The sequence below is a fragment of the Equus caballus genome, chromosome 18 (assembly GCF_041296265.1).
Source record: "Equus caballus isolate H_3958 breed thoroughbred chromosome 18, TB-T2T, whole genome shotgun sequence".
NCBI lineage: Eukaryota > Metazoa > Chordata > Mammalia > Perissodactyla > Equidae > Equus > Equus caballus.
In genome coordinates, this window is record NC_091701.1 from 65,891,891 (window position 1) to 65,918,958 (window position 27,068).

General features: G+C 33.2%; 1 protein-coding gene and 1 long non-coding RNA gene across 16 annotated transcripts in view; one reads left to right on the forward strand and one right to left on the reverse strand.

Moving 5' to 3' along the window:
* The window catches only part of GULP1 (GULP PTB domain containing engulfment adaptor 1), a 271,776-nt gene extending 258,427 nt beyond the window's left edge, over positions 1 to 13,349 (forward strand). For all 15 annotated transcript variants that reach the window (XM_023622181.2, XM_070242049.1, XM_023622174.2 and 12 more), the window contains 3 exons: positions 1,413 to 1,551; positions 5,472 to 5,566; positions 11,367 to 13,349. In XM_023622181.2, the coding sequence (XP_023477949.2) occupies positions 1,413 to 1,551; positions 5,472 to 5,566; positions 11,367 to 11,438 (306 nt within the window). In that variant the 3' untranslated portion in view covers positions 11,439 to 13,349. The remainder of the gene's footprint in view (positions 1 to 1,412; positions 1,552 to 5,471; positions 5,567 to 11,366) is intronic.
* Positions 13,350 to 15,573: 2,224 nt separating this feature from the next.
* On the reverse strand, positions 15,574 to 18,434 carry LOC106781925 (uncharacterized). The gene is made up of 3 exons (XR_001378714.3): positions 18,034 to 18,434; positions 16,995 to 17,044; positions 15,574 to 16,346 (listed from the first exon to the last, which is right to left on the reverse strand). It is a non-coding gene; the product is annotated as an uncharacterized lncRNA (long non-coding RNA).
* Between the last annotated feature and the right edge of the window lie 8,634 nt (positions 18,435 to 27,068).

The following is a 27,068-nucleotide window of genomic DNA, read 5'->3' on the forward strand; positions in this document are numbered from 1 at the left end:
AGGCAGCAAGTGTAGTACCTCTTTCAAGGAGCTTCACTTTGAAGGGGAGAAAAAGAGAGATGAGAGTCTAAAGGAGTAAAGAGGGACAGAATAAAGATGCTTTTGGTTGGTTGGTTGGTTTTTAACAACGGTCAATATTGAGTATCTTTACCCTGGGAAAGAGGAGAGAGATGGAAGCCAGGGGAGCTAGAGGGATAGGATTAGGAGCACAATGTTCCTGAGCAAGAGGGAAGAGCTGAGGGATAAGGTTGCCCTGAAGTCTTTGGATGGTAGTTATGACTGACTGGTAAAGTAAACTGTTAAAGAAAGGGAGATGACGACAATGTTCCTGCATGAAAAAAGTGCTGACAGTCATGGTAACAGAACAGCAAATCCATCACTCTGCACATGGCTAGCCTTATTTTTCTTCACTATCTGCATCATCTGCAAACCAGAAAAACAAATGTATTCTGAGAGCACTAATTTTAATATGAACCACTTCAAGCAATCTCTGTTCTTGTTCTTATAGGAAAGCAAATTTTCCCTCACCATTCCTCTCCAAAATGAGAATTCTCTTTGTTTTATAGAGTATATATAATATAGATTAGATTATAAATTATAGATTATGATATTAGACTATAATATAACTATAGATTATATCATATATTATATATATAATCTTTGTGTATATATATGTAAATATCTTTTTCCCCGTATGACACTCAAAGTGATGATTGTCTCATTCTTACATTATGTCCTAGCATAGATAACTTAATGATTTTGGTGGTATATTTAGTGATTATTAATTTATTTCACAAGTTAGCTATTTATTATAGAAAATTTGATGAAATTTTATTTCAGGAATAAAAGGCACTGCAATGAATATAATAGTTGGCTGCCATTGTAGTTATAAATACAAATTAAAATACACTCTAAAGTTTTTAAAAATTGTTTTTTAAATATAAATTTTTAAAAGTTTAAACATTTAAGCAATTTTAAAACTTTATTTAAAAAAATTTTTTAAATCTTATTGCATAAGGTTAAAATTTAGTTATAATCTTATGCAAAATATATTACTAAAATCAGGTTTTTATATAATTCCTAACATGTTTTCAATCTCTGATATAAATGGCAGTTATTTCTAGATATACAAAAAATCCAATATAACTTTTATATCTATGTAGGATAGTATTGTCACTATTTTTGCCATCATCTTTGAGAACATTTTTGCAGAAATTTTCTTGCCAAGGAGCATTTGTCATAGCTTGTTGAATCATATGAACTTGCCAATATTTAACTATTTTTTGATCTACAAAATAAGTTCATATGATTCAGCTGAGTTGTGTATATATGTTTTATATGTATATGAAATATTTAACATTATAACGTGTCTACATGAACTACTACCCTAATTCATATTATCTTCATTGCAGGCAGGCAGTGTGACACCTAAGTCACCCTCCACTGACATCTTTGATATGATTCCATTTTCTCCAATATCACATCAGTCTTCGATACCTACTCGCAATGGCACACAGCCACCTCCAGTACCTAGCAGATCTACCGAGATTAGTAAGCTTTCTAAACGAATCAATATTCTGTGCTGTATTTGTGTACATTTTAAATGTTTAATACTTTATGAGAAATTACGTATCTTAACAAGCTCACTAAAAATTTTAATCACTAAAGTATTATCTTTATATATATGTGGCAAATTCAGTTAATTATATTTCACTTTGTAATCAGAGTATACTGCTAAAGACATCACTATTTGCATTTCAGACTCTTTTATGAAAACTGATATTTTGGTATAGGGTTATTTACATCATAATACAAAGCACTTAATTATATTTTTATTGTGTTTGGGCTTATATTTTTAATGTTTACTTTAATGATTAAAAGCAATTCTGGTGATAATTATTTTAATCATTTTGACATGTTTAATAGAGCTCAATTTAAATTTTTTGTTATCAGAGTATATAGATAGTCTTAGTTGAAGAAATATATAAATTTATGAATTCCATAATTTGTTTATTTATTAACCCAATGTGAGGGTTCTTCTTTCGATAACTAAATTGGTATAAATAGTTTGCTTTTCTGATTTACCTTTTATATATCCGGGAGGAACATAAAAGTCTCTTTCTGATGAATTAGCAAGCATCCACAGATGCTCACTGTCCATGTCTTGACTGTGTTCTGATCTGTGCCCTGTCACAAAAATGAAAAGAGTAGTTCCCAATGGCCATGATCAGTCATGACGTCCACAGGGAAAATGGACACATTAAGACATTTCCAATATAACTCTCAAGTTTTAGCTTAAGGCTTTAAAGCATGTCGGGGCCTATAGTTTGTTTCCCCCTGTGGAACTTAAAGTACATTGCACATGTTAGGTATTTAATAAATTTCAGAGGACTAATTTGTAAATACAAAGCAATAACATTGGGAACTTAAAAGACAATTTATAAAAATATTTCCATACTTTATGTAAGCTGAAATATATATTTAAATTCCTCTGAATATATTTTGTGTCAATGCAAAATAGTTTTTTTGAGGAAATAATCCACATTATACACATCACAGTGTGTTTTTAGAAGATGTTGCCAACATCCTGATATCACAGTAGGGTATTTTTTTGTCCTGAAGAGTGTCCCACATCTCTTCCTTACCCCTGTTTTTCGCTTCCATGGACGTCATCATTGATTCCTCATTCGTTTGTTTAATTTAATGGGCATTTGTTTAGCATATGCACTAAACTTGGGTTACATGCTGGAATTTGAAATATAAATTAGCAATGTATCTGCAATAGAGGCTTTTAATCCAAGTCAAAATATAAATTGAGCAGAGTGACTAGATTTTATAATATTTAGAAGGAATCATCTATCAGGATGGTAATTGAGAATTCAAAATCAATTATGGTTCAGGGTTTTAGAGCAAGCATTGTTAGCACAGGGAAACGAGGTAAAGAAGGAGAAAATAATGTTTCTGTTTTAGACATTGATGAGTTTGAAATGCCTTTGGAAAATCTAGGCAGAGATGATCAAATGGTTTTAAGGGATTTATTAATGAGAAGCTGAAGTAATTTTTTCCTGTCTACCTATCCTGAGTGTCATAGTTTAGTAAATACAATAATACATCAATAGATAGAAAGATTACTTAGATAGATAGAGTCCTAGTTGCCACTATACCATATCTATCTATCTATCTCTCTATCTTTTCATCTTTCTATCTATACTAACAATATAAGGACAAATTGTTCAACTCAATTTTAATTGTAAAATTGTCTAAAACTCTAATCCAATGGAGTTGTAGTAATAGGACTTTTTCTTAAATGAAGCCTTAAATGTATTCATTCATTTCTTTTATTATCAACTAAATACATAAAAGCCGAAACCTAAAAGATTGTTCCTTAGTTTCTCTCCTTACTGCCTGAGAACCCTGGTTGTTCTCCAGAACATATTTTTGATCTTTGAATATGTATTAGAATTTGATTAATTTGTTTAATGCTATGTTCCCTGATTGACCATGAATTCCGTGAGGGAAAGCACTTGGTTCTTTTTTCACTACTTTAATCCATTGCCTAGCAAAATGCGTGGCACGTAATATGTGTTCAATAAATATTTAGTGGATAAAGGAAAGAATGACTGAGTGAAGTGTCACCTATTAGTTTTTATTCTTTTACTCTTGCATTAGACTTAAATAATTTTGATGTTATTAATTACATAGCGAAGTTTTTTCATTGGAAATTGAACTTGCATGATTTTTTGTTATGAATTTTAGATCCATCTGAGCTGGCCAAAATATGCCAAAGAGCTCTGTAATATTTATTAATTTGCATGGTATTAATATCTTTACTTAATTATGTAAAGTAGAAACTTCTTAACTTGTGGAGGAGTCATGGACCCTTGAGAATATGATAAAAGCTAGGAAACCTCTTCACAGATAAACACAACATGCCCGTTCATACAAAATTTCACATTGCATTTCAGGAATGTCAAGGGTCCCTTAAAATCCATCTGAGCTCTCTGGTGATTTTGAGTCCCAATTTCAGAAAATCTGTGTAATGAAAATCTCTGTTCCTTCTGATCAGCTCTCTTTCCTCTTCATTAATTCATTCCTTTTGCCCAGTATCTACCATGTGTAAAGCATTGTTTGATGTGCTTCTGGGACGGTGGTAACCAGGATACTCCTCCAATGGAAAGTTCCTCTGTTCTCTAAGTTCTGGTTTATTGCCTAAACAACATCAGACTGAGGAACATAAGTAGTAAAAACAATAATAATACCCATCAATTGTATAGAAGGGGGCAATAAATTCCCATTTGTTGAAGACAGTCCTTGCTTATGCCTTTTGTCCTGGTGAAACTATTGGTCACACTCATTTCACTCTTAAAAGTGTCTATTGGTATGGTAAATTATATGTCCTTCTTATTTATACAATACTTACCAGCACCAGGAAGTTCAAAAAATTTTACATTTATTAACCTATTTAACACATAAATCTGAAAAACAAAAAAACCCAGCTATAATTAGGGAAGTAAGAATTTTTCATGATGGGAGTCAGAGTGGTTTAGAGGCGATGGTAGAACTCCAGTAGAGTAAATATTATTTCTTACATAGCGCTGAATTTAGATAATATAGTTTTCTGCAAAATGAAAGTCTTAATACATTATAAATTCTCGTGCCTGTATATAATGTAAAATTTTTTGTCAATTAAGGCTGCATTTGAATTGATTCAGAGGAAAGAAATTTCTTAACCATTTTTAAAATTTTTAAATCACACAATAAGTCATAGTCTTATCAGGTACAAACATCAGTTTTAATTTTGATAGTTTGTTAGTGATTAAAAAGATGCATACTGTAGAATATATGTACAGAGAGCTTCTGATAATCCATTACTGCTATTTTTGAAAAGAAATTTGTTTCTGGGTTAGGAGGATTTTTAAAGAACTTCTCTCATTGTGGTTATGTAGGAAGATGATATGACTGCATGCGACATAAGATGATATGCCTTAAATTTTTCTGGCTAAAAAGTGAGATTAAAGTACATGAACTGTGAGAAAAACTACTTACCAATCTGCCCAAGTGTACATATTGCTTCACTATTGTGTTGCAAAGTCACCATACATGGACTAGGGAAGTCTCAATGAGTAGTATATTAATTTTAGTACATTTAAATGGCTCCAGTATTGCAGGTATTATAGTATATTGATTACCAAATATTTGGTAAATTTAATATTGTCTTAATTAAAGACTCAGAAACCTCTCTGGATAATAATTCTTTGTAACCAGTTTTTAATATCATCCTAAAATGGATCTTTGCTTCCTTGTTAGTGTTTAGCTAGTCTAAGCTCAGGAAAGCCTAGCCTAAAGTGTAAGTGTGGATCGGGGCTCGTTGGTGAGGTAAATATTTCTTGATATAATCATGCCTTCAAAATCTAACTCACCCCAATTCATTTCTTGTCATTTCATTTACTAAATTGTTTTCTTCCTTTTAGAACGGGACCTGTTTGGAGCAGAACCTTTTGACCCATTTAACTGTGGAGCAGGGGATTTCCCTCCAGATATTCAATCAAAATTAGATGAGATGCAGGTGACTATTTTAACAGATTGTCCCATAAATGGTTTTTTTTTTCTTTTTAATATGGGATTAAGAAAATGTTATAAATCAAAACTACCCTTTGCTTGAATTATTACCACTATAAAAACTTACTGAAAATAATTATTTTAAAATAATAATGTACATTTTGCCCTAAAATACTCCCATAGATGCTAAGGATAAGGTTTTGTTTCGTTTTGTTCTTAATGATGCAATTTACAATGTCAACAAGATAATTTTATACAAAATTACATGGATTCTAATGGTTCATTATTTTGGAGTCCACAAATTAAAAGGTCATTGCACTAGATTTATAAGATTTGATCTCAGTCTTAACAATTATGAATTTCAAAATTGTGAATGAGTGGATAAAGGAAAATCTTCGTAAGAGTAAAGTCAGTCTCTCTTAAAGGAAGCATTGTAGCTGCTGGTCATAAGTTCTGGGCTCTTATTAAAAAAGCAGACACCCATGACAACTTTTTTAGGAATGTAGTCCAGTCAGGTTTTCATTTCTCTCTCTCTCTTTTATTTTTCAATGCTGAATTGTTCTGGAAGTTTGAAGATACTGGTTTTAAAAGCTTTATACAGTGAGCCATGATTAATAAGTAGTCTTATAAGCACTAGAATAAACTCTTCTCTTTATACTTGTCCTTTGCATTTTGGTGAAGTTATTATATCTTATTTTATCCTATTTTTCATTACAAAGACTGTATATAGAATGCAGACAGAGACTAATTATACGAAGCTGATTGAGGAGAGGAGGTGAAGAGAAGAGTCTTCCATTTATTAGGTCTGGGTTATATATTCACTCTCTATGCCTCATTTCCTGGAAAAAAAAATTAATGGGTGGATTCTGATCTTCCGACATTGGTAAAACACCCCTAGAAAGATAATACGAATACCTGTCTGCTCATTTTGGACAGCAGCCATGAAGCAGTCTTCTTTTCTGGGTAACAGGTGAATTTACTTATTGTTCTAGATATAATAATGCCTGCACTTTACAAGTGGGATTATTTAACATATGCCTTGAGGTTTTCAAAGATTATGTTAAAACAGCATTTCTCAAGTTGGGTGATTCACAATTCCCTTTTACATGAAAAGTTATTTTAAATCCTTAATATTGTCTTAAATTGTTACTGAAACATTTCTTAAGTATTTACAAAGAAGTTATAAACAACTTATCCTTATAGCTCCCACGCAATTAATTCAAAATGTAAATTAAATAAAAGCAAAATTACAACACCGCCTAATAAAATTCATTGACAAACTTTGTAGAATGGGTGATGTTATTTGGCTGAAATTGAAACCATCCATATCAAAATTCTTTTAATTTCAGCACGTATCCTGTTTGATGGCACAATTTCCCCACCTCTTTTCTGCATTTCAAATATTACAAAACTTTCACTCAAATAGGGCATAATTTTTTAGTGAAATCAATTCCTTTCTTTTTTCATTAGTTTTATCAATGAGGCTTGTACTACTTGGGACTTTGCTTTTGTGGGAACAAATATGAACATGGGCACTGATATGATAGTATTTGTTCTCAAGGATAATGCAAATTATAAAGAGTATTTTTCTATTAATGTGTTTTAGATTTTCACAAAACTGAAATTTTCTATAGATTTTGAAAATCAGCCTACATTTCCAGATTTTTGTAGGAACCCAGTTTGAGAAACACTGTGTTGGAATGATTTAGTGATGTGTTAGTCAAATAATGTTAAGCTGTGGTAGTTTTGCATTTGTTTTTGTCATTTCTAATATTTTCTTAATGTCTTTTTTTATTCTTTTCTGCTTTCATGGTGGGTAGCGCCAGAGATGGTTGGTATATTATTTTCATAATAATTTTAAACAACTTACAACATCTTAAACCTAAAACTTTAATATTTGCATGCTTTATTTAATAAATATTCAAATAGCAGTTTCATATGAATATGTATGATTATTAGTTGTGTTTAAAGAGGTTTTATAACCCATATTTTAAAGTTGTTTTCTCAATGACTTAGTACCCATTCCATAGTCCATCTCATTGCTTGTCCGTTTCTTTTAGTCCAAGATCCACTTGCAAGGTCACTTTAAAAATAATGTTTTCTTTATCTATGGTCTATGATGACTTTTGTTAGTAATCTTGTTAGCCTAATTAATCTAATGCACACATTTAGCTACTGTTATCTTTGCATATAATGTAAAAACAATACAGTACAATGGGTTGTATAAACCATGTTGAGTTAATAAGCCTAGTGAGATATTTGATTTTCCTCTTTCATTTACAGTGGATATCACACAAATATCTCATGCATGTAAGAATTTGAGCAGAAATGTTAAGCTATATTTTAAGTTGTTATTTTATGTTGTAAGTTGTTAGAAAATTAGATATTTATTTGAAATCAATAATGTAGTTATTTGATTTGACACAATTTAGACTTCCTGGTATGTGTCACCAATAGGCAAATAGTATTGATAGCCCAGAAGTGTACCTTGTAAGTTATAATAATTTAATACATTAAAAAAGAAGCATGGAAAGTCAAAGAAGGATGAAAGAATTTGTCATTAAGTGGTAAGTCAATTGGTTAATAATTTGGGAGATCATTTTACAGTCAAAACTTAACAACAAATACCCAGATGAATATCAAAAGCATTAGGCAGTTTAAAATGTTTGAAATACAATGGAATATTTATGATATTTTTGAATTAGAAATTTTTATAAGGAAAAGAAAAATATGTACATCCAGTCTTTTTTAGGAGAACTTCTGTAGTTGTTTTTTATTTTCTCTTTAAAAATATATGAATACACGTAATTAAAGTAAGTGGACAAATGATTAGGAAACTAAACAATCAACACATAAATAGAAAAGCAGTAGTTCATGAAAGACCACAAATAGCTAACATATGTGTAGATATGTTCAGTCTAATCAAAGAAAACATACAAATTAAGTAAAGAACTATAAAAGCTATTTTAATCCAGCAAATTGAATATTTTATTTTCTTATTGATAATCAGTGCAGGGAAAATGTAATGAAACAAACACTCTAAACCGTTACTGGGCCAGGACCAGTTCACAGCATCCCTTTGGAGAATAATTTTTTAATACTCATATTTCTATGTGATATCAAAAACTTTAATACAGTTTATTTTGAGGAGAAAATAACTATAAATTTGGAAGATCTCTATGCACAAAAATATCCAGCTTACCTTATTCATAATTGTAAAATACTAGAAACAATGAAATTATCTTAAAAATTAATAGCATATTATATAATCATTAAATCAGTTTTACAGGGACTCAAAATAATGTAGAAAGTTTGTTCTGGTGAGATTAAAAAAGAATACAGAAAATTATACATTATATGTGTAATACACTAAATAAATAAGAAAATTATAATATAATATATAGTTATTTATATTATTATTAAAATTGTTTAAAAACACTATGGATAGAACAAAGGAGACTCAAAATACATACCTCACAATGTGTTAACAACTGTTGCATAAGAGTGCTTTTTTCCTTCCTTCATATGCTTTTCTCCCTATTTCAAAATAAGAAAATACAAAATATTGGGCAAAATATTTCATAAAAATGTATGTTATTAATAATATATTAATAATGAAATCATTCATTTATGTGATACTAGTTTATGATAATTTCCATCAGTACATAAATAAAGCCTCATGTTCATTCAGAGGTTTGAAATTCAAGAGGGTATGGAAACCTTAGAAGGATTCAGAGTCCATTAAATCATGATTTGCTAAATGAGACCTAGGAGCAAAGGTCAGAAAATGTGAGGGAAATTTTATCTTAAGAGGATAGAAAACCAAAGAGCCGTTTAACAACTTGTCTGTTAATAGGGGTGATTAAGTTGATCTAAGGGGACTCCAAAAGATCCTTATCAAATCACCATGGGGATAGTCTTGTAAGTGATGTACAGATGCTTTTTTATTGTTGAAATAGTGATCAACCCCTATTTTACTTTGACTGCTATCCTGCCTTTCAAATAATGATAACATATTGATAAACAGTATTTTCAGGGTAGTTGAAGTGATAGTGGTTTGATTTCAGAAAGCACTGATAAAACTTGAAAAATACTGTATGGGATCAAACCTTTCCAAGGGTAACATATATCCAATTATCTATATATCTGTGTGTTCATCTAATATACCAGAAGATGACAGAGTACCCGGATCCTCAGATAGGCAAATAAAATATTTTAAAAGACAGTTTATTTATAATATTTTTCAATTTAAAGTATTGACTTTACTATTTGGCAACTGTTTAAAAATATGCATACATATGACAAAATACTTCTTCTTGTGATAAGAACAGGCTTTTAAAAAATAAGGGTAAGTACCCTGACTCTTGCTCAACTAAATGTAATTTCTTAAGTACTTGGAAGAAGTTTTGGAAAACCTTTACAGTGATGGCATTGCTATGTGGTCTTTGCGCCGTGGACCTAATGAAGAGCATTCCCTGGACATTAATAGCCATTAAGGTGTGGCTTACAGTTTATAAGATTTTCTTCGTCTATAGGATAATGTTTGCTTTGGATTTGTAATAAGATAAGTACATTAGATACCTATTCTAAATGAAAGTAATTTGGGGAAATGCAAAGAGATACACAATAGGCTAACACACAAGTAGATACCATCTAATTAAAGAAAACACAAAGCAGAACAGAGGACAAAGCCCTTCTCTTTCAAAGACGTTTTCTTTTCCTCGGGAATAGATTGCTGTCTACGTTTCATTTGCCAATAATGTGTCACATGGCCACCCCAAACTACAAATTACCTCCCTGAACAAAATTTCAGTTCTGTTAGTAAGAAAGAAAGGTAGGTATATAGAGAGACAGAGAGAGAGAGAACACTGCCACATTGCTTCTACAGGGAAACCTAAAATGTGGCCACCAATTCCACTGATTAATGTGAGTCTGTACTTTTCATCTCTTCTTTGTAGGCCTGTGTACATAGATTATGGGCAAGGATGGGGATGGGGGAGGTGGTAAGACCAGACATAGCCCATAGTTCAATTATTTTATGCAAAAAAAAAGAAGAGAGCTTGGAGTAGAGAAAGACAAACTCCTTCGCCACTAAATTTTAACTCAAAATCTTAGGGGAGAAAAAAAACTTTCACAGCAATTGTGTACTTGCTCTCAATAAATCAAAGGCATCTTAACTTCGAGAAACATCTAAGGCGTGCTAGAGGGAGTGGGATTCAGAGCAACAACTTGCAACTACAAGCAACAGCAGGACTGGTAGAGGAAGCTTTCTCCATGACAAAGAAGTCTGCAGTTCTGTGTTCCACATATGCTATGGCGTTGTGTTTACTAAAAGTATTTACCCAGGCTCTGGACAGTGATAACCAGGAAGAAAAGGTGAAAACTATCAGGCTGTCTTGAACCTTTCATCAGTTTGAGGTCTAGCTGTCTTACTTACAGTCAAATGAATATTGATCCTTAAAGTCAACAGAGGGATTTAAGCTACAATAAAATAGCATAATTAATAGAGTTTACTGAAAAAAACTTTGTCTTAAAACTACTTAATTCCATATATTTCTGTTTTCTGCAGTCTTTCATGCATGCTAATCTCACATATATTTAAAACATTTAAGATGCTAATGGGTGTGAAGAACTCCCGGAGGTATACACATATACAAAAATTAGACAAGCCAACATTTGACATATAATTATTTCTTATATTATAGCATGAAGATTTCAACTTCTGTTTGTGGAATTTTTCATTTACTGATTTTTTTTTTTCTTGCCATGAGCATTTCCTATTTCAATGATTTTACTCTGTTTTACAGGAGGGGTTCAAAATGGGACTAACTCTTGAAGGCACAGTATTTTGTCTGGACCCGGTAGACAGCAGGTGCTGATGCCAAGAACAAGAGATCCCGATTCACCTTAAATTTGTTTTATAGACATATATATCATTCATTATTACTTTATGACAGGAACTATACATGTGCCAATATATTTTTGAATATCTAACTTTTTGAAAATTATTTCAGTAGAATTTCCTCATACCTTCTCTGTTGATCTGTAATGTTTTATTTTAAAAACAACTTGCTGTAAGTAAATCATACTTTTATGTTCCTTTCTGTTTCTGTTGTAGGTGAATTTATAATCAAAAAACAAATTATGCAAGTATCTGCCTTGTGTCTGAATTCGAAATAATTAGCATCTTGAAATTTGTGTTCATTCTCCAGGCTGCTAGTTTATTACTGACTCCCAAAAGCCATATCTTAATGATACCTTTCAAAGTCCTGAGGAGATATACCAGTATCAATCTAAATATGCTCTATATTCAAACCAATAAACATGTTACCATTCATTAGACAGATGCCATTTTATGTATTAAATGTTGTTCATGTCATTGGAAAAACGTAAACTTTGAATATAATGCCACCAGGTCATTTTTAACAGGTAAAATAACAAAAATCCTATAAATTCCAATAAAAATTAAACCAAACGTATTTAGAGTATTTATTAGTAAGAGCAAGGTAATAATGTTAGTTACTATGAGTTATACTCTAAATATTTTATTTATTTAATAAACAAAGATCGTGGGGAAAAAATGAAAATTTTCTCTTTACAAAACATTTAAAATTTAATTTCTAATGGATAGCTTATATTGCAACCATCTAAACATCATCTGATCTGATGTTGCCTAAAAAATATTGGAAATATATGCTGCCTGTAGTTGCAATGTCTATAGCCCATCTTTACCAAATATATTTTTTCTCGCTGAATAAGAGTATCCAATATTTTCTCCTTTGATAAAGATATTTTCTCACCAAAGCTTATTTTGTGATGCTTCATTAGTGTCGATGCTTTAAAATCTATGGCAACTATTCTTTATGAATCATCAAACATATTTAGCAAATTTAATTTGTATTTGTTTTGTTGAAGTGAGAATCTCATTTTTCACAAAAGTCAAGTTGCTGCTTAGTTTAGTCTAACGTGTACAATAAAATTTTCTTGCATCTCATTCTTGATGTGCTGATAAACCTTGACCTTTGAAAATGTTTGTTTCCTATCCCTTTGCCTGTTATGTAACAGACTGTAATTTGTACTTGCTGCAACAAAAATGTGTGGTCAAATTTATAATGTGATTCATCACGTTATGGGAAAAATAAGTTAAATTAATGAAAATGTGAGCTTGGATTGGGGTAGATCTCAAAAATAGATTTTTCTTTTACTCATGGAAATTTTCAAGTGCTAAAGGTACATTTTCACTAGGAAAAGAAATCAAATATGCTTATGCAATATTATGTTTGTATGTATCTTCATAATCTTCTCCAGTATATATAAACCTTCTTGTTTGTTTTCTGTTGTCTGCTAAGTTGTACCTTAATTAGAAGGTAGTATATGTTTCATAAAGAAGAGTCTTTATAATTTTGTTTGTCATATAGTATTTTGGAATTTGTATAATGAGGATGTTTAGAAGCCATATCAATGGCTTTTTTTAACAGATAGAATTTGTATTTTTATTGTTCTTTAAAAAGCTTTATGTAATAGGTATATATTTAGTGGCCATTTATTATCAATGGTTAACACAATAGAGTATACTAAGATGGTATTTGCACATTTAAGATATGTTACTTTACCAATTTTTAATGGTAATCAATTCTGCTACTGGCATGATTAAATAGTACATAATTGGTCATTAATTATGAACATTTATTTCACCAGTGCATTTTTATGAAGATCCAGTTGAAAATTGTATTTCTATGTAAACTCAATGATATGTTTGACTTTGCCAAGAATAAATGATTTTAAATAAATTGTATAATTTATTCATTCAATAATGTCTAATTAATGTAGACACATTCTGAAGCTAATTACATGACATTTTCCTGCTTACAAAATGGAATTGAAGAAAAAAAGAAAGAGATGGAAGGAAGGAAGGAAGGAAGGGAAGGAGGGAGGGAGGGTGGGAGGCAGGAAGGAGGGAAGAAAGAGCTTTAACTTCATTTCTTACAGCCCACACACATTTTAACTTTATGAGCAAATATCTTTCAGTTGTGAAAACAGTGGACTTGATCCTGCTGGTGAGAGAGGTCATAATTTGGTTCCTTTCACCAGAAGCATCTGGTGCAATAACTGTATTGCGTAAATATCTCTTTTCAAAATTGAGAGCCTTTTTAACCTAGTAATAATACAAAGGGTGTCTTGGTGGATAGTCTTAAAACAGTGGACTTGGTCATAGGACTTGAGTTGTGGCTAACTGGAATGTCATGAAGAAGTTTTGAACCTATTCAAAACACAATGTCAAATATTTTAAAGACACACAGGACTCACATGCACAGCCTTTGCACACCAGTAAACAATTCATCAATCCATTCAACAAAATTCATTTATTACTCATTCTGTGAATAATATGTATTATGTGGGTAAGAAAACATCTACTAAGTTTGCTAACAGAGATTGTTAAATTGAAGATGACCAGATCCCTCCCTTCAGTTAGCTTATTGTCATGAAGGAAAAGTAAGGCAAAAACATGAATTAATAAATGAAAACCAACGTGTATTAATGTTCTGTGTGAACCAAAAACTTCCCCAAGAGCACTTATATTTAACTGATTAAATTTGGGTACCTAGCACTGGCTAGTGCCTATAATCTTAGATATCCAGTGCGAGACTTATCAAGACAGACCAATAGCAATAATTTCCCTCATCTCTTCTTGTTTCCTATGTTTTGGATTTGAATTTTTTTCAAAAAATGTTGGTCACATTATTGGAATTCACTTTCAGATAGATTTTGCGTTGTATTTCTAAACGCTGACTTTTTTTTTTCGTTTTTTGATGTTCTTAACATAACCATAAAAAAAACTGGCTGTTAATATTTTTCTGTTCCAATGTTTCCATATATAGTTCCAAATTCAATATTTATTCATTATTTTGGATTTCAGCCTCTGTTAAATTGCTTGAAGAATCTTGAACTCAGTTTTGACAACTAAATCTCAGACTCCACCCAAACTACACCCCTTCTAGGCAGCTAACATTCTGTTGCCATGGGCATGGCTAGTATTGCCCTCAGACCCCCGTGTCTCCTGCAGGAAGGGCCTAACTTAAATGTCTTTTCCTTCCTAGATAGCCTCAGACAAATTTCTCAAGAACTTCCTCCATCAATGCTCATCCTGCAAATTTGACACAAACCTTAATTCTTATACTTGCTCCATGTCTTGATCTTATGTTGTTACGGTACAAATATAATGCACTTCTAGAAATCTCTCCCTTAAAACATATTTTCCTTAGAATTCATTCAGAGTGGGATTCCCTTATTCTAGTGAGGAGACCCCCTCCTAAAATAATTTATGGTCTTAGTTCCTTGCTTTCAAGTGAGTTTTTATGAAATATTGATATTATTTAAATAGCAGAAGACATTACCCTTCTCTGGATTCATTTGTTTTCACTCTAGTTCATGGACTCAAGTCACACTACTTCCAAAATCATAGTTAAATAATATTCAAAAACTGGTAAATTTAAGTAGGAGTCAAATTTAAAGATTCAGTTCAAATTTTCCTGACATTACATGATAAATTGAAACAGCTGAATTTCTTATTTCTATATCACCAACTTTGGGTTTTATGTCAGTTAATAGTACCACTATAATTGTATAACTAAAAGTTTGCAAAAACTTACGCTATGTCGTTTATCGTAGCCACATTTTTGGCATTCATTCAGAGGCACACTCAAAATTTATCAAGCCAAACTTTTCCAGTTTGCAAACAACTCTATAGGCACTTTGGAACACGCAGTAAGGCTTTTAAATGTTGCTGTTTTCAGTAAAGGGAACCCGGCTAGAAGCTGTGAGAGTTATCTTCTTGAAAGAATTCCCAGGTACACACTAGTGTACTAATTAAATTCTCTGTTAAAGGACATTCTGAAGTTCTATAGCATTTGATCAGTAAATTGTACTTTATCAACTTATTATTGATATATTTTGCATAAACCTATAAAATACTGTCTTGGAAAATCTTTTAAAATATTTTTAATAATTTTTAACTTTTCTATTTATTCTCCAAAAATCTTGAAGGAGGTATTGCCTTAACATTGTCATATCTTTTTTGGGCCAAGCCCAGCACTATACCCATAAGCGTTCAGTAAAAAGCTGAATGATTCTTTAGCATGCTTCTTGCTAAGGCTGTGAACTAAAACTTCTTATGCTCTCTGTGAAAGAAAAGAACCACGTGCTTTCTATGTAAATGTTCAAAGGAGATAATCACTCTCTCCTCTCTAATGAAATCTTTACTTTTAACTATCTTCCTGCAGTAATAATTTACTAAATAAAGATCTTGACAATTCTCTAAGAGTATCTAACAACCACCATAGAATCAGAAACTAAGGAAATATGGCCCAATTGAGGGAGGACAAACATAATTATTGGGCTTCTACAAGGCTGTGAATATTCAAAGATGAATGTTGTATAATTAAGGGACATTATCTGTACTCAAGGGAATGAAGAACTATATTTGTTGAGCACGTCTATTAAAGAATGACAGCTAAAGTCTCAGACTATCTTCCCTTGAATCCCATATTGTGGTCACACAGTTTTTATTGACTTAAATATTTTTAAGTTCATTTATTTGTCCTTAACTTTTTATTGTCCTCTTACTTCAAGTGACATTTCACAAGAACATGTTGGGGCCCTTCCCAGTTGACTACTCCCTCCCCTCTGTCTGGCCAGACTGCTATGTTCTAGTCTGTTCCAAAGGTCACTTGTTCCAGTTGAAATAACTGTCTGGATGGCCTGGAAATAATCCAGATACTGGTTCTTTCCTGCAAAGAAAGCAAAGAAAGATGTTTGTTTCTTGGCTACATTTTGAAAGAAAAAAATAAAAGAATTTTATGGCTAAGTCTACTAGTAGTTGAAAAAAAATTAATTTAACTCTGGGACTAATTTAAAACTATTAGTTTCCAGTGCTTTGTGTCATTTTGCTTTTTTTATATACTTTTCAAAATCAGTTGTTTACTATCAGTATCATAAATAATTGGTATTCAATAGCTAAATATATGTAAGAAGTGTATGCAGAGAGATTTTGGCAAACATTCAGCTTATACTAATTTCTGTCACATACACACACTTCCTTTAGCTATTCAGTTCTTTATTTTATTCTCCATATCTGCTTTAATTGAAAAACAATAAACAACTTGTACTAGACAGTACAGGGAATGGGAGGAGACAGGTAGTGAGGGGATAGTCATAAATATTCAGCGATATCAGCTAACCCACACTTGGCAAAGTGGCTGTGCACAGATATTTGACCTGTTCACTTTTAAGTCAGTTTGGACCACTTGCAAGCTAGGGAGTAAGATGTATGATGCAATTGTGTAAAAAGCTATTTCTACAGTGATTCCTCTTTAAGCCTCTGGTAATGCCTGCAGTTTTCATCTTTTCTACATAAAAGGAATTAAACAGGAAAATACCTGAAGATAAGCTGGTCACTTGTTTCACGACTTCTTGTCATCAATGGCAACTAGAAAAACAAATATTACTTTCTTAGAATCACTTGAGTTTGAAAATCATTAAACCATACCTTACTTGAATTTTTAAGTAATTAAAAAATATTACTTAGATAAGCTACATTTGCTTTAGAACAACTCAGTCTGATTTACAGGGAACCACTGAACTAAGATTTAAAATTTAATACTATCATGTTATGCTGAGAGTTACAGCTCTAGTCTGGTCTTTGACTTTGGGAAAGTCATGTAATGGGGTTCATGAAGTTCATGAACATTAGCTATTCTTGGCATAAAAAAGAAAGAAAGTCCTCCAAATAAACCAAAGATTTAAAAAGATTGTCATAGAAACCACATATTTCATCTTTTACTTACATATTAGTTATAAATAAATATTGAATCAATGGCTCCTAGGTAAATAGTGCATGTCTGGCAATAGTCCTGTAAAAGAGGACAGCAGACGCCACGAAACTATCCCAGCCTCTGTGTCTGTTTTTCTCAAAATCTGTGTATAGAATTCTGTCCCTTCATAATAAAGCTGAATGCAAGGCAAAGCATGATTCTAAGATTCTCCTTTTTCATCTTTCCTACCCCTAGGGACACATTGAAAGACAGACCTCAGAGCATATTTACACTGGAGCAGTGAGGCCTGTGCTTCTCTTCAAAAGTATGAATGGCTTGCCACATTTTCAGGTTAATTCAAGATAGATGATGCTTGTCTCAAAGGAATTCAGAGGCGCTACTGTGTCCAAGGAAACATCAAACCTTGAAAATGCCAGCAAAGAAATGCTGGAATGAATAAGACAATAGTACATTGTAATATCAAAACAAAAGTATTCTTAAATATGTTTACATGGAGAGAAATATTTAGATTCACAGAGACTTTGTTGTATTTCTGGATTTTATAGGAACCTGCTGGTATGTGTTTAGGCTTTATAATGAAGCTTCATATGTGAGAACATGAATATTAGAATACTTACTTGAAATGTTTTCAAATAAAACTTACCTTTGACGTCTGTTGAGTTATACTCCTTTGGGTAGCGTTTTTGAAGTTTTCCTTTTGCTGTACTTATAAAGAAAAGAAAATGCAGAGAACATAGAAATCCCCTACATGCTTGTTAAGTCTTCCAAAGGCAGCAATTGCATATCTCATCGCTCTGTGTCCCTTCCTGAAGCCTTAATCAGAGGGCTGAAACTAGAGAAAACAGCTGTCCTTGAAAGCCAAAAGGGGCTTGAGTACTTATTTCTGTTCTGCAAATTGATCGAGTCTATACAAACCTTTACAAGGTATTTCACCAAAAACCCTAAAGCAGTACCTCGTTGTTAGCCACCAGTTTAATTATTTTAAAAAGAAGCAATCAACATTGTTTGTCTGATCAAACAAAATTAATTAGAAAGCTTGTGGACATAAAATAGTCACTGAGAGCATGGAAAGCTCATGAGTCATATGACCTAGTTGAGTTTATTTAGAACACACATACACTAACAAAAATTTGGGATTCCATCAAAACCAGATTGTTTCCTGCACTGTTCCCCAACTAAAAATTAGAAGGTCAAAGGAAAATTGGATAAAAATGTCCCAAAAAGCAATGCATGAAAATTATCTGACAACTAACAAAACAAAATAAATGGAAAAGTAAAAGGAAGGCTATGTTTTATCATTTTGAATCTTACATGTTAAAGACTGTTCAACAGTCTTTTTATCTCGTATAATAGGTAATAACTTGCATCTTACATCACTTATCTTTTTCTTTAACAATTAGCAGGAAAATTGCTATAGCGGATTCAAAGGAAACAATGTCACTAGGACTTAAATAACACAGAGAAGTATTTTGGAATGCACTTGCTCTCAAGAAAGGCCAGACGAGATTAAAATAAATGCATTAATTGATTATTGTTCTTCATGAGAACCAGCAATTTCAAGCAGAGAGAAACTTCAACTCTGTTTCAAAAGGTCAGCTGTGATGGTATTTAAGAGGAAAACTCAAGTCACATTTTTGATACTCATGACATGCTTTATGTTAAAAGGCTTCTCTGATGGGGTCCTTTTGTGCTGACCACAGTCTGTTCTCCTGGGTGAGCATAGACTGAAGGAAAAACAAGTTGTTGTCCTCCACTGATCCTGTTATGTGCCTTAACTGCACCTATTCTGAAGGGACACTTGAAATTGCTTCACCCTGGCTGTGCCTCCACTCTGACTATACTCTCTTTCCAGCAAGGGAAGTCTACATATATATATACAGAACTGAAGTTTCTAAAAATGTGATTCTGAATTTCATCTAAGCCAATTATTAAAGTAGTTTGGTGTATTCAGTGAAAATTTTGGAAATGTTTTAGAGACATATTTCTTTTTCTTTCATTTCCTAAAGGCTAAAACATCAAAAGAAAATGGTAGAAACAAAGAATATATATTGGCAAGAATGATGTGTATTTATGACTGCCAAAATTTCAAGATTACTGATACAGATTGTGGTATGTCTATGTGGCCAGAAAGATCATTGTGAGATGAGCAATCTTTTCCATCCAGCACTCCTCGTAGAATATTTTTTGGTATATGTGAAACCACAAGTACATCAGTGGGAACTTACTTGTATGGAAATACGGCAGTCAAACCACTAATCACGGCAGCTAGATTTCCCAGAATAAAGCAATTGCTTTAGAAATTATGCCAACTACTTGGGTTAAAAATATGGCTTCAAAAATTACAGCTCAGCATAATATGGAAAGGTTATTAGCAAACTACAGAAGTGTGAGTCTGAAGTAGACAGTATGCACAGCCATTTCAGGACGACTTTTATTTTTCTTAGGTATAAGTTCTCAAATAAAAGACAGTTGCAAACCCCATCGCTTATATGTTCAGTCAAGCTGGAGTTTCCACCTAACTTATCTCTGTTCTGCCTAAAGGAGTTTTAATCACAAAATACAGAAGTCTTTTTTGTATAGAATGTAGGTCACCATATAGAAACATTTTTTTCTCATTTTAAAGTGCATACTTATTCAGATGCCTTTATAAGTTATTCTTGACTTTATTATTTGACACTTCACGATACTTGTGAATTAATATGAATTAGAGCCGAGGCAATTATGAACATAGAAAAATTTATGTTAAAAGGCTTCTCTGATGAGGTCCTTTTGTGCTGACTAGAGTCTGTTCTCCTGGGTGAGTATACTTATTTACACCATTGTTCCAGACGGATTCAACATGAGAGGCAGACAGCCCCCTATGTTTAAGCTCTTGTAAGAATTTTGTAAGAACTTCAAATTTTCAAAACAAACAAAATATGGTGAATGTGTATATGTTATAAAACACATTGGTTTTATATTCAGGTTTCATAAAGCCAAATTCACAAAATGTCTTTCTGTTTCTTAATTTATATGTACATTTCTCAGTGCTACATAATGCTAATTTGTTCCACACAGGTTTTTTTAAGCTAGCTTACCCATATAAGTGATGCTCTTTTTTGATCCCCTGCTATTTTAGCTCAACATTTGGTACCACTGACAGAAAACTTCACCCAACATCTTCCACTGAGTTACTTCTGTAGAACAGATATCGTCTAGTAATCCTGTGATAAAAGGATCATTTACTATCAACTGTTCTAGCTTAGGTTTCTCACAGTGAACATGAAATGGTGTGGATAATTTGACAGAAACTTCTGATTATTATATGTCATAACACTTTATTCTTATATTTGTGAAAGTGCAACACGGAATAAGTGAGTTTCTAAATGAATACTCTAAAATCCACAAGTTGTAGATAGTCCCCTATTGAAATAAACAGTTCAAAATATCAAATCGTTTGATATACTTTGGATTGCGTTTTGTTACATTTTTAATTTTTTGACATTGATAACATGACTTACAGTAGATTCTTCTACTTGCTAGTTGCATCTTTGGTTCTAGCTTCTTTTTAGAGTAAAAATTACATTCAAGCATAGAGGTGACTTATTAATGATGTGTTGAGTTTAACAAAATAACTGTTAAAGTGTTCTGCAGTTGACTTTAAAGCACTTTACTTGGATAATTGTTCTCAGAAAAAATAAAAAAATAAAACTTTTTAGCGCTTTGGCTGTTATTGATGCTATCTGCTTCTTCCTCACTAGACCTTCCATATTAAATAATAATGTTTGGCTAAAATCCAAATACTGACAATACTGACTACAGGCAAGGATGTAGCACAATAGAAACCCTCACTCATTGCTGGGGAGAATGAAAAATGGTACAGTGACTTTGAAAGACAGATTGGCAGCCTCTTACAAAACTAAATATAATCTTACCATTTAATTCAGCAATTGCTCTCACAGGTATTTATCCAACTGATTTGAAAACTTACGTCTACACGAAAACCTGCATGTGAATGTTTATAGCAACTTTATTTGTAATTGCTGAAAACTGGAAGTAACCAAGACGTCCTTCAACAGGCGAATGTACAGACGAACCGTGGTACATTTGTGCAACGCACCTCCATAGAATGTTATTAAGAATGAGCTGTCAAAGCACCGAAAGACATGGATGAATCTTAAATGCATCCTTCTAACTGAGAGAAGTCATTCTGAAAAGATTATATACTGTATGGGTCCAAGAATATATCATTATGGAAAAGGTGAAACTACAGCCATGGTAAAAAGATCGGTGTTTGCCAAGGGTCTGAGGAAGGGGAGAGAATTTAATAGATGAAGCATAGGAAATTTTTTAAGTCAGTGAAACTATTGTGTATGATACTGTAATGCTGGATAAATGATATTGTGCAGCATAAGACTGAACCTTAATGTATACAAAGTTTGAAAATTTATTTAGGATATTGGAAGATCACAGGGTGAAATGCAGAATATCGCAAAACAATCTAACTGTATTACAAAAGTATGAAACAAATTCACTGAAAGAGGTGGGAGTAAATGTGCTGACCTAAGAACCTTGGAAAGGAGTGGGGTCTGCAAGACTAAAGGCAAAAGGAACTATGCATAAGCAATATACTATAATTGTTAAAGCTGTTTCACATGGGAGTATGGATTAATAATTCTAATACTACTGTACACGTATATTGAGATTGAACAATTAAGTAAACATGTAGCCAATGGCAGTAACCAGGTTTCTCAGTGTTGGAGTGGAAGATTACAGCTAAGCAAAGGAAGAAGGCTAGAATGATGTATGTGGAAATGGATTAGATTTAGAGATATCAGTAAAAACCCATTTTTAGCTTAATATAGACACAAAGAGCCACTTAATAGAAATATTTATAGATATGTGTATATGTGGTTGTTAGTATACACACACATTGTTCCCTGCTTTGTCAGCTGAGAGGATATAGAAGTAATAACACTCTAGTAATAATGAGCACATATGTCACCCACATCATGGTTTCTAATACTATTGTTCAATAAAAGGAACCAGGGCTCTTCCTTGAAAAATTGACTGACTCTAGGATTTGGGAAGGAAGTATACAAGATGAGCCTGGAGCATCTTGTAGTCTCTGGAGGTAAAGGATTGGTTAAAAAGAAAAAAAATCTACAGTATATCAAAGGGACATACCAGTCAACTGAAAGAGCTTCCAGTGGCCAAAGATGGAAACATTTGAGCTACAAAATAAAGTAGAATTGGATTATGATGCGAAGTTAAAAATAAATATACATGAGTTCATATTGACATGAAAAAGTGATTGAACGAATTAGTAAATCATGGAGAAAAGGTAAATATTCCATTTGAAACAATTCCAAATAATTTGTATAGATACTTTGCCCTCAAGGGCAAAGCATAGCTCCCCACTCCTTAAGTGTGACCTGCTTATAGAGAAGCAGAGTATAGCACGGAAAGGTGGAAAAGGGTACAGTATCAAAAGTAGGAAAAAGTTAACTTTGCGGTGGAGAAGTCTAATAGACACTACCTGTGGCATGTGACTAAGGTTCACATCAAAAGTGATCAGTCATGTTGATAGTGTGTAACCTTGAAATGATGTGATGAAAATGGCAATTTGTCTCTGAGGACTTCCTCCCATAAACCTACAACCCTGTCTAATCACGAGAAAAATACATCAGGCAAATCTGAATAGAGGGCTAGTCTCGAAAATAGTTAACCAGTGCTACTCAAAACTGTACGTCATCAAAAACAAGGGCAACATGAGAAACTGTCACAGCCAAGAGGAACCTAAGGAGACTCAATGTAATGTGGGATCTTGGATGAGATCCTAGATCAGAAAAAGGACATTAGTTAAAAACTAAGGAAGTCTGAATAAATTGTACACTTTAGTTAATAATAATGTTATCAATGTTAGTTCATTAATTGTAGCAAACACACTACACAAAACATGTTAATAATAGGGGCATATGCATGCAGTACATGGGAACTCCCTGTACTTCCTTTGTGACTTTTCTGTAAACCTAAAACTGTTCAGAAATAAAAAGTTTATTTAAAAAATATTAACAATTCCGGGGCTGGCCCCGTGGCCTAGTGGTTAAGTTCTCACGCTCTGCTTTGGCGGCCCAGGGTTTCGCCGGTTCGAATCCTGGGCACAGACATGCCAGCGCTCATTAAGCCATGCTGAGGCAGCACCCCACATGCCACAACTAGAAGGACCCACAACTAAAAATACACCACTATGTACCATGGGGCTTTGGGGAGTAAAAGGAAAAATAAAATCTTTAAAAAATATACATTAACAATTCCTTCAGATATATAGTAACCTATGTGTTTGCTGGCTTCATTAATTTTTTTAAATTAGTATAACACTCAAAATATTCAAAAAGCAAAATGTAGATATAAGATGAAGAAATTAACTGTAGAAGTGCCAGTTTTTTTCTAGACCTAAGCACCAGAAGAAAGGCCTAGAAAAAATACAAGAGAACTGTGCATCCATAATATAGAAGTGGTGATAATCAAACCAGAATTGAATGGATATTAATTTTACAGGAACTCAACAGAAATATTAGGTTTTTTAAGTTGTAGAAATATTACAAAATGATATTTTCCACTGCCATTCCAAAGATCCTGTTTATTTCATTTCAAGAGTTAGTGACTGCCAAGGGTAAATAAAGACACCTGGGGGATGAAAAAAATAGGATACTTAAGTACTTCCTATACTTAAGGTCATGGAGAAGGAAAGACATATACACTGATGAATGGCCATAGATTAAAAATGCAAAAAATAAAACCAATGAAAGTAAGTGGATATAATCTCATTCATTCACAGGAAATACCACATAATTACTTTGAGCAGAACAATTATTGAGGAAAGAAATATGAAAGTGTAATCATAATCCATTATATTTGCCTTTTGAAAAATTTTAATCAAGCTGGAGATATCAGATGTCCATACTTGAACAACTCAAGAGGAATTAACATAATGGTCGTGGAAAGGCTGTTGACTCAGTCAAAGTGACTTCTGCGTGTGAATTCTATTGAGTGAATTGATCCAAGCCGCAATATGATGTGTCAACAACCAATTCTCCAGTATCAGTGGCAAACAACAGTGTACTTCTCCCTCACACTGCGTGGCCACTACAAAAGGCTGCTGTTCTGCTTCAAGGCAGATCTACTCCAGGCTATAGAAGCTGTCCCTGACTGGGGCATCACTGATCTTGTGGTAAAGAGAAAAGAGGCATGACGAGCCACTGGGGACTCTTACCATTTCTGCTTGGCAGTGGTAGACATCGCTTCTCCTCAGAAGTGAACACACATTATTTCATTGCTGAAAGCGAGTACGTGCCCACTCCTGAGTTCATCAGGAAAGGGATATAGAATGGAAAACTATAAAGAGGGAAACAAAATTTTGCAAACATTAATATAATCCATGCTACTTATTAAATGCCTCCAATACTTATTAACTTTGTGACTATAGAAAGAATACTGAATATCTTATGAACAGCACTTAGTCATGGAGTTAAGGATAAAATGAAAATGAATATGTAAAGCATCTAAAATTAGATGGGAACTTCATAAATAGCTATTATTACAAATGCCAAATGAACGTAGAGGTACTGTTAAAGCAATAAGATTTTTATGCTTCAAATAAGCCTTAGATAATAAAATAAAGCATTAAGGAAATTAATATAAAAGGGCTTAACTTTGTGTTTCTTTTACTGTTTTATATATCATCAAATGACTTAATAACATATATTGTTTTGAGATATTTTTCAGAATAATTTCATTTTGTCTGCCCCATAAAACGTTCTGCAATTTTGAGCTGCCTGTTTGCTCCATATGATATTTTTGATGAAAGTGAGATTCAATCTTTCCAGGATTGGATGTCCAGAACTAAAGAAATCACAACAAGACCTACATAATTGAAAGCAGGAATGTTGGGCTAGTGCAGGGCTTACCCCGGCAATAGTGGCTATTGGCATAGTTTTTGAAACGGGTATGTGTCTGCCAGCAGACTTTGTGCTGAGCATGGCTACTGAACAAAGAATCCCACAGAGTGTAATCCAGGTTGCCTCACTGGTAAGCCAAAAAACTATGTGCTTTTTCTATGGTTTGAAATTTGTCCCAAGGAAGAATTCAAACCAAAACCAAAATTGGCTAAAATTCTTAGAAAATATGAGTACTTCGGTAACCCAGATATGCTGAACTGTAAAAGGCTGCTGACGAACTGTCTGTCCAATATTGCTTCCTTCAACAGGGTCAACATGGAGCGGAAAGTAATTATATGTTGCTTAAATGTACTATCCTTAGCTATCTTACTCTTGAAAATTTGAATGTTTGGTTTCCATGACCCTGAGCTCTTCTAACTCTCCCGTTTTTACAAGGACAAATTCTTTCTCTTTCACTAATAAGTCTCCTTTCACATTCTTATAGTTTTATCCACTTCAGCTTGGATATTGTTAAATCCTTAACATTTAATGTTATTTTATGTGATATCTCCTGCCTTTTCATCTAGCTATTAAGAGCTTACTAACAGCAGCTATAAAGTATACTTTTTATGACTTTCAGTGTTTAGCACAGTGCTATCATAAATAGAATGTATTAATAAGCATGTGTTTTGTTTATGAACTCTCTCATCTGCCTGCTCGCCGCTTCTCTTGGTTTTATTCTGTCGTATCTACAAAATCATATTTTTCCTCAAAGATAATTATGGTCTGAGGGTTGACTCAGAGAAATATTTGATCAATTTTAATTGAGGAAACAAAAACATTTTAAAATATTTTCAAGTCAGTCGATGTGGGACCTTGCTAATAAAGGCACAATTTAAATTTGTATTTGTCTTACCTAATTCTCTAAAAATGTGTGTTTGAGGTATTCCTGGAGTTGAAATCACTGAGCTGCTCTCCTTGCATGAAGTCAGAATAGAGCACAGAAACTTTTAGCAAAAATGTGGGACATCGGGTAAAAGAGGAAACTTGAGAATTATTAAAGAATGGACTACCCAGAAGGGAAGATTTGAGGTAAACAATCTTAAACTGGGCTTCAGATCAGAGAAATAAAAGAGCATGTATACAGGAGAGGCTGCTGAATTTGAACAGTTTGAACAATAACTCAATAAGTATCACGTGAGCTTTCACAACCAGGAGAACAGATAAGCAGTGCAGTAGCTTTTTACTTGTGGATGACCCTACTGGGAAAAGACCCCACTTCTCTGGAGTCCTGGGAAGAAAGCACGGCACAGGGGCCTACAGCAATTCCAAGAATCAGCACCTAGGGGAAGACCTATGCTTTGGAAAGAGGAGCATTGGGAGGTGAGAGCCAGACTGACGACAGGAAAATTCTGCTCCATGTTTCGAACATATGCTAAAGTAATTAAGATATGACAGTGTCATAGGATGAGTTCCCTAGGAAAAAGACTCTAAGACGGATGTTTGCATACAGATGGTTCACTGGGGATTGCTTTTGGCCATGACACCTCTGCAGCAGTGAGAGGTGCTGGACTGCGTGGAAGGAGATGTTGAACTGCAATGCAACAATGGCTTCAGCCACCCAACAGGGAGCTCTGGGGAGACCCTTCAGGGATACTCTGGAGTGAGGAAAGGGGGCTGTACTTGCACACAGATCAGTAATTTTGTGTGACTTGCTTTGCAGAGTGGCAGTTACTCTGGGTGAGGCATCTCCTTTCAG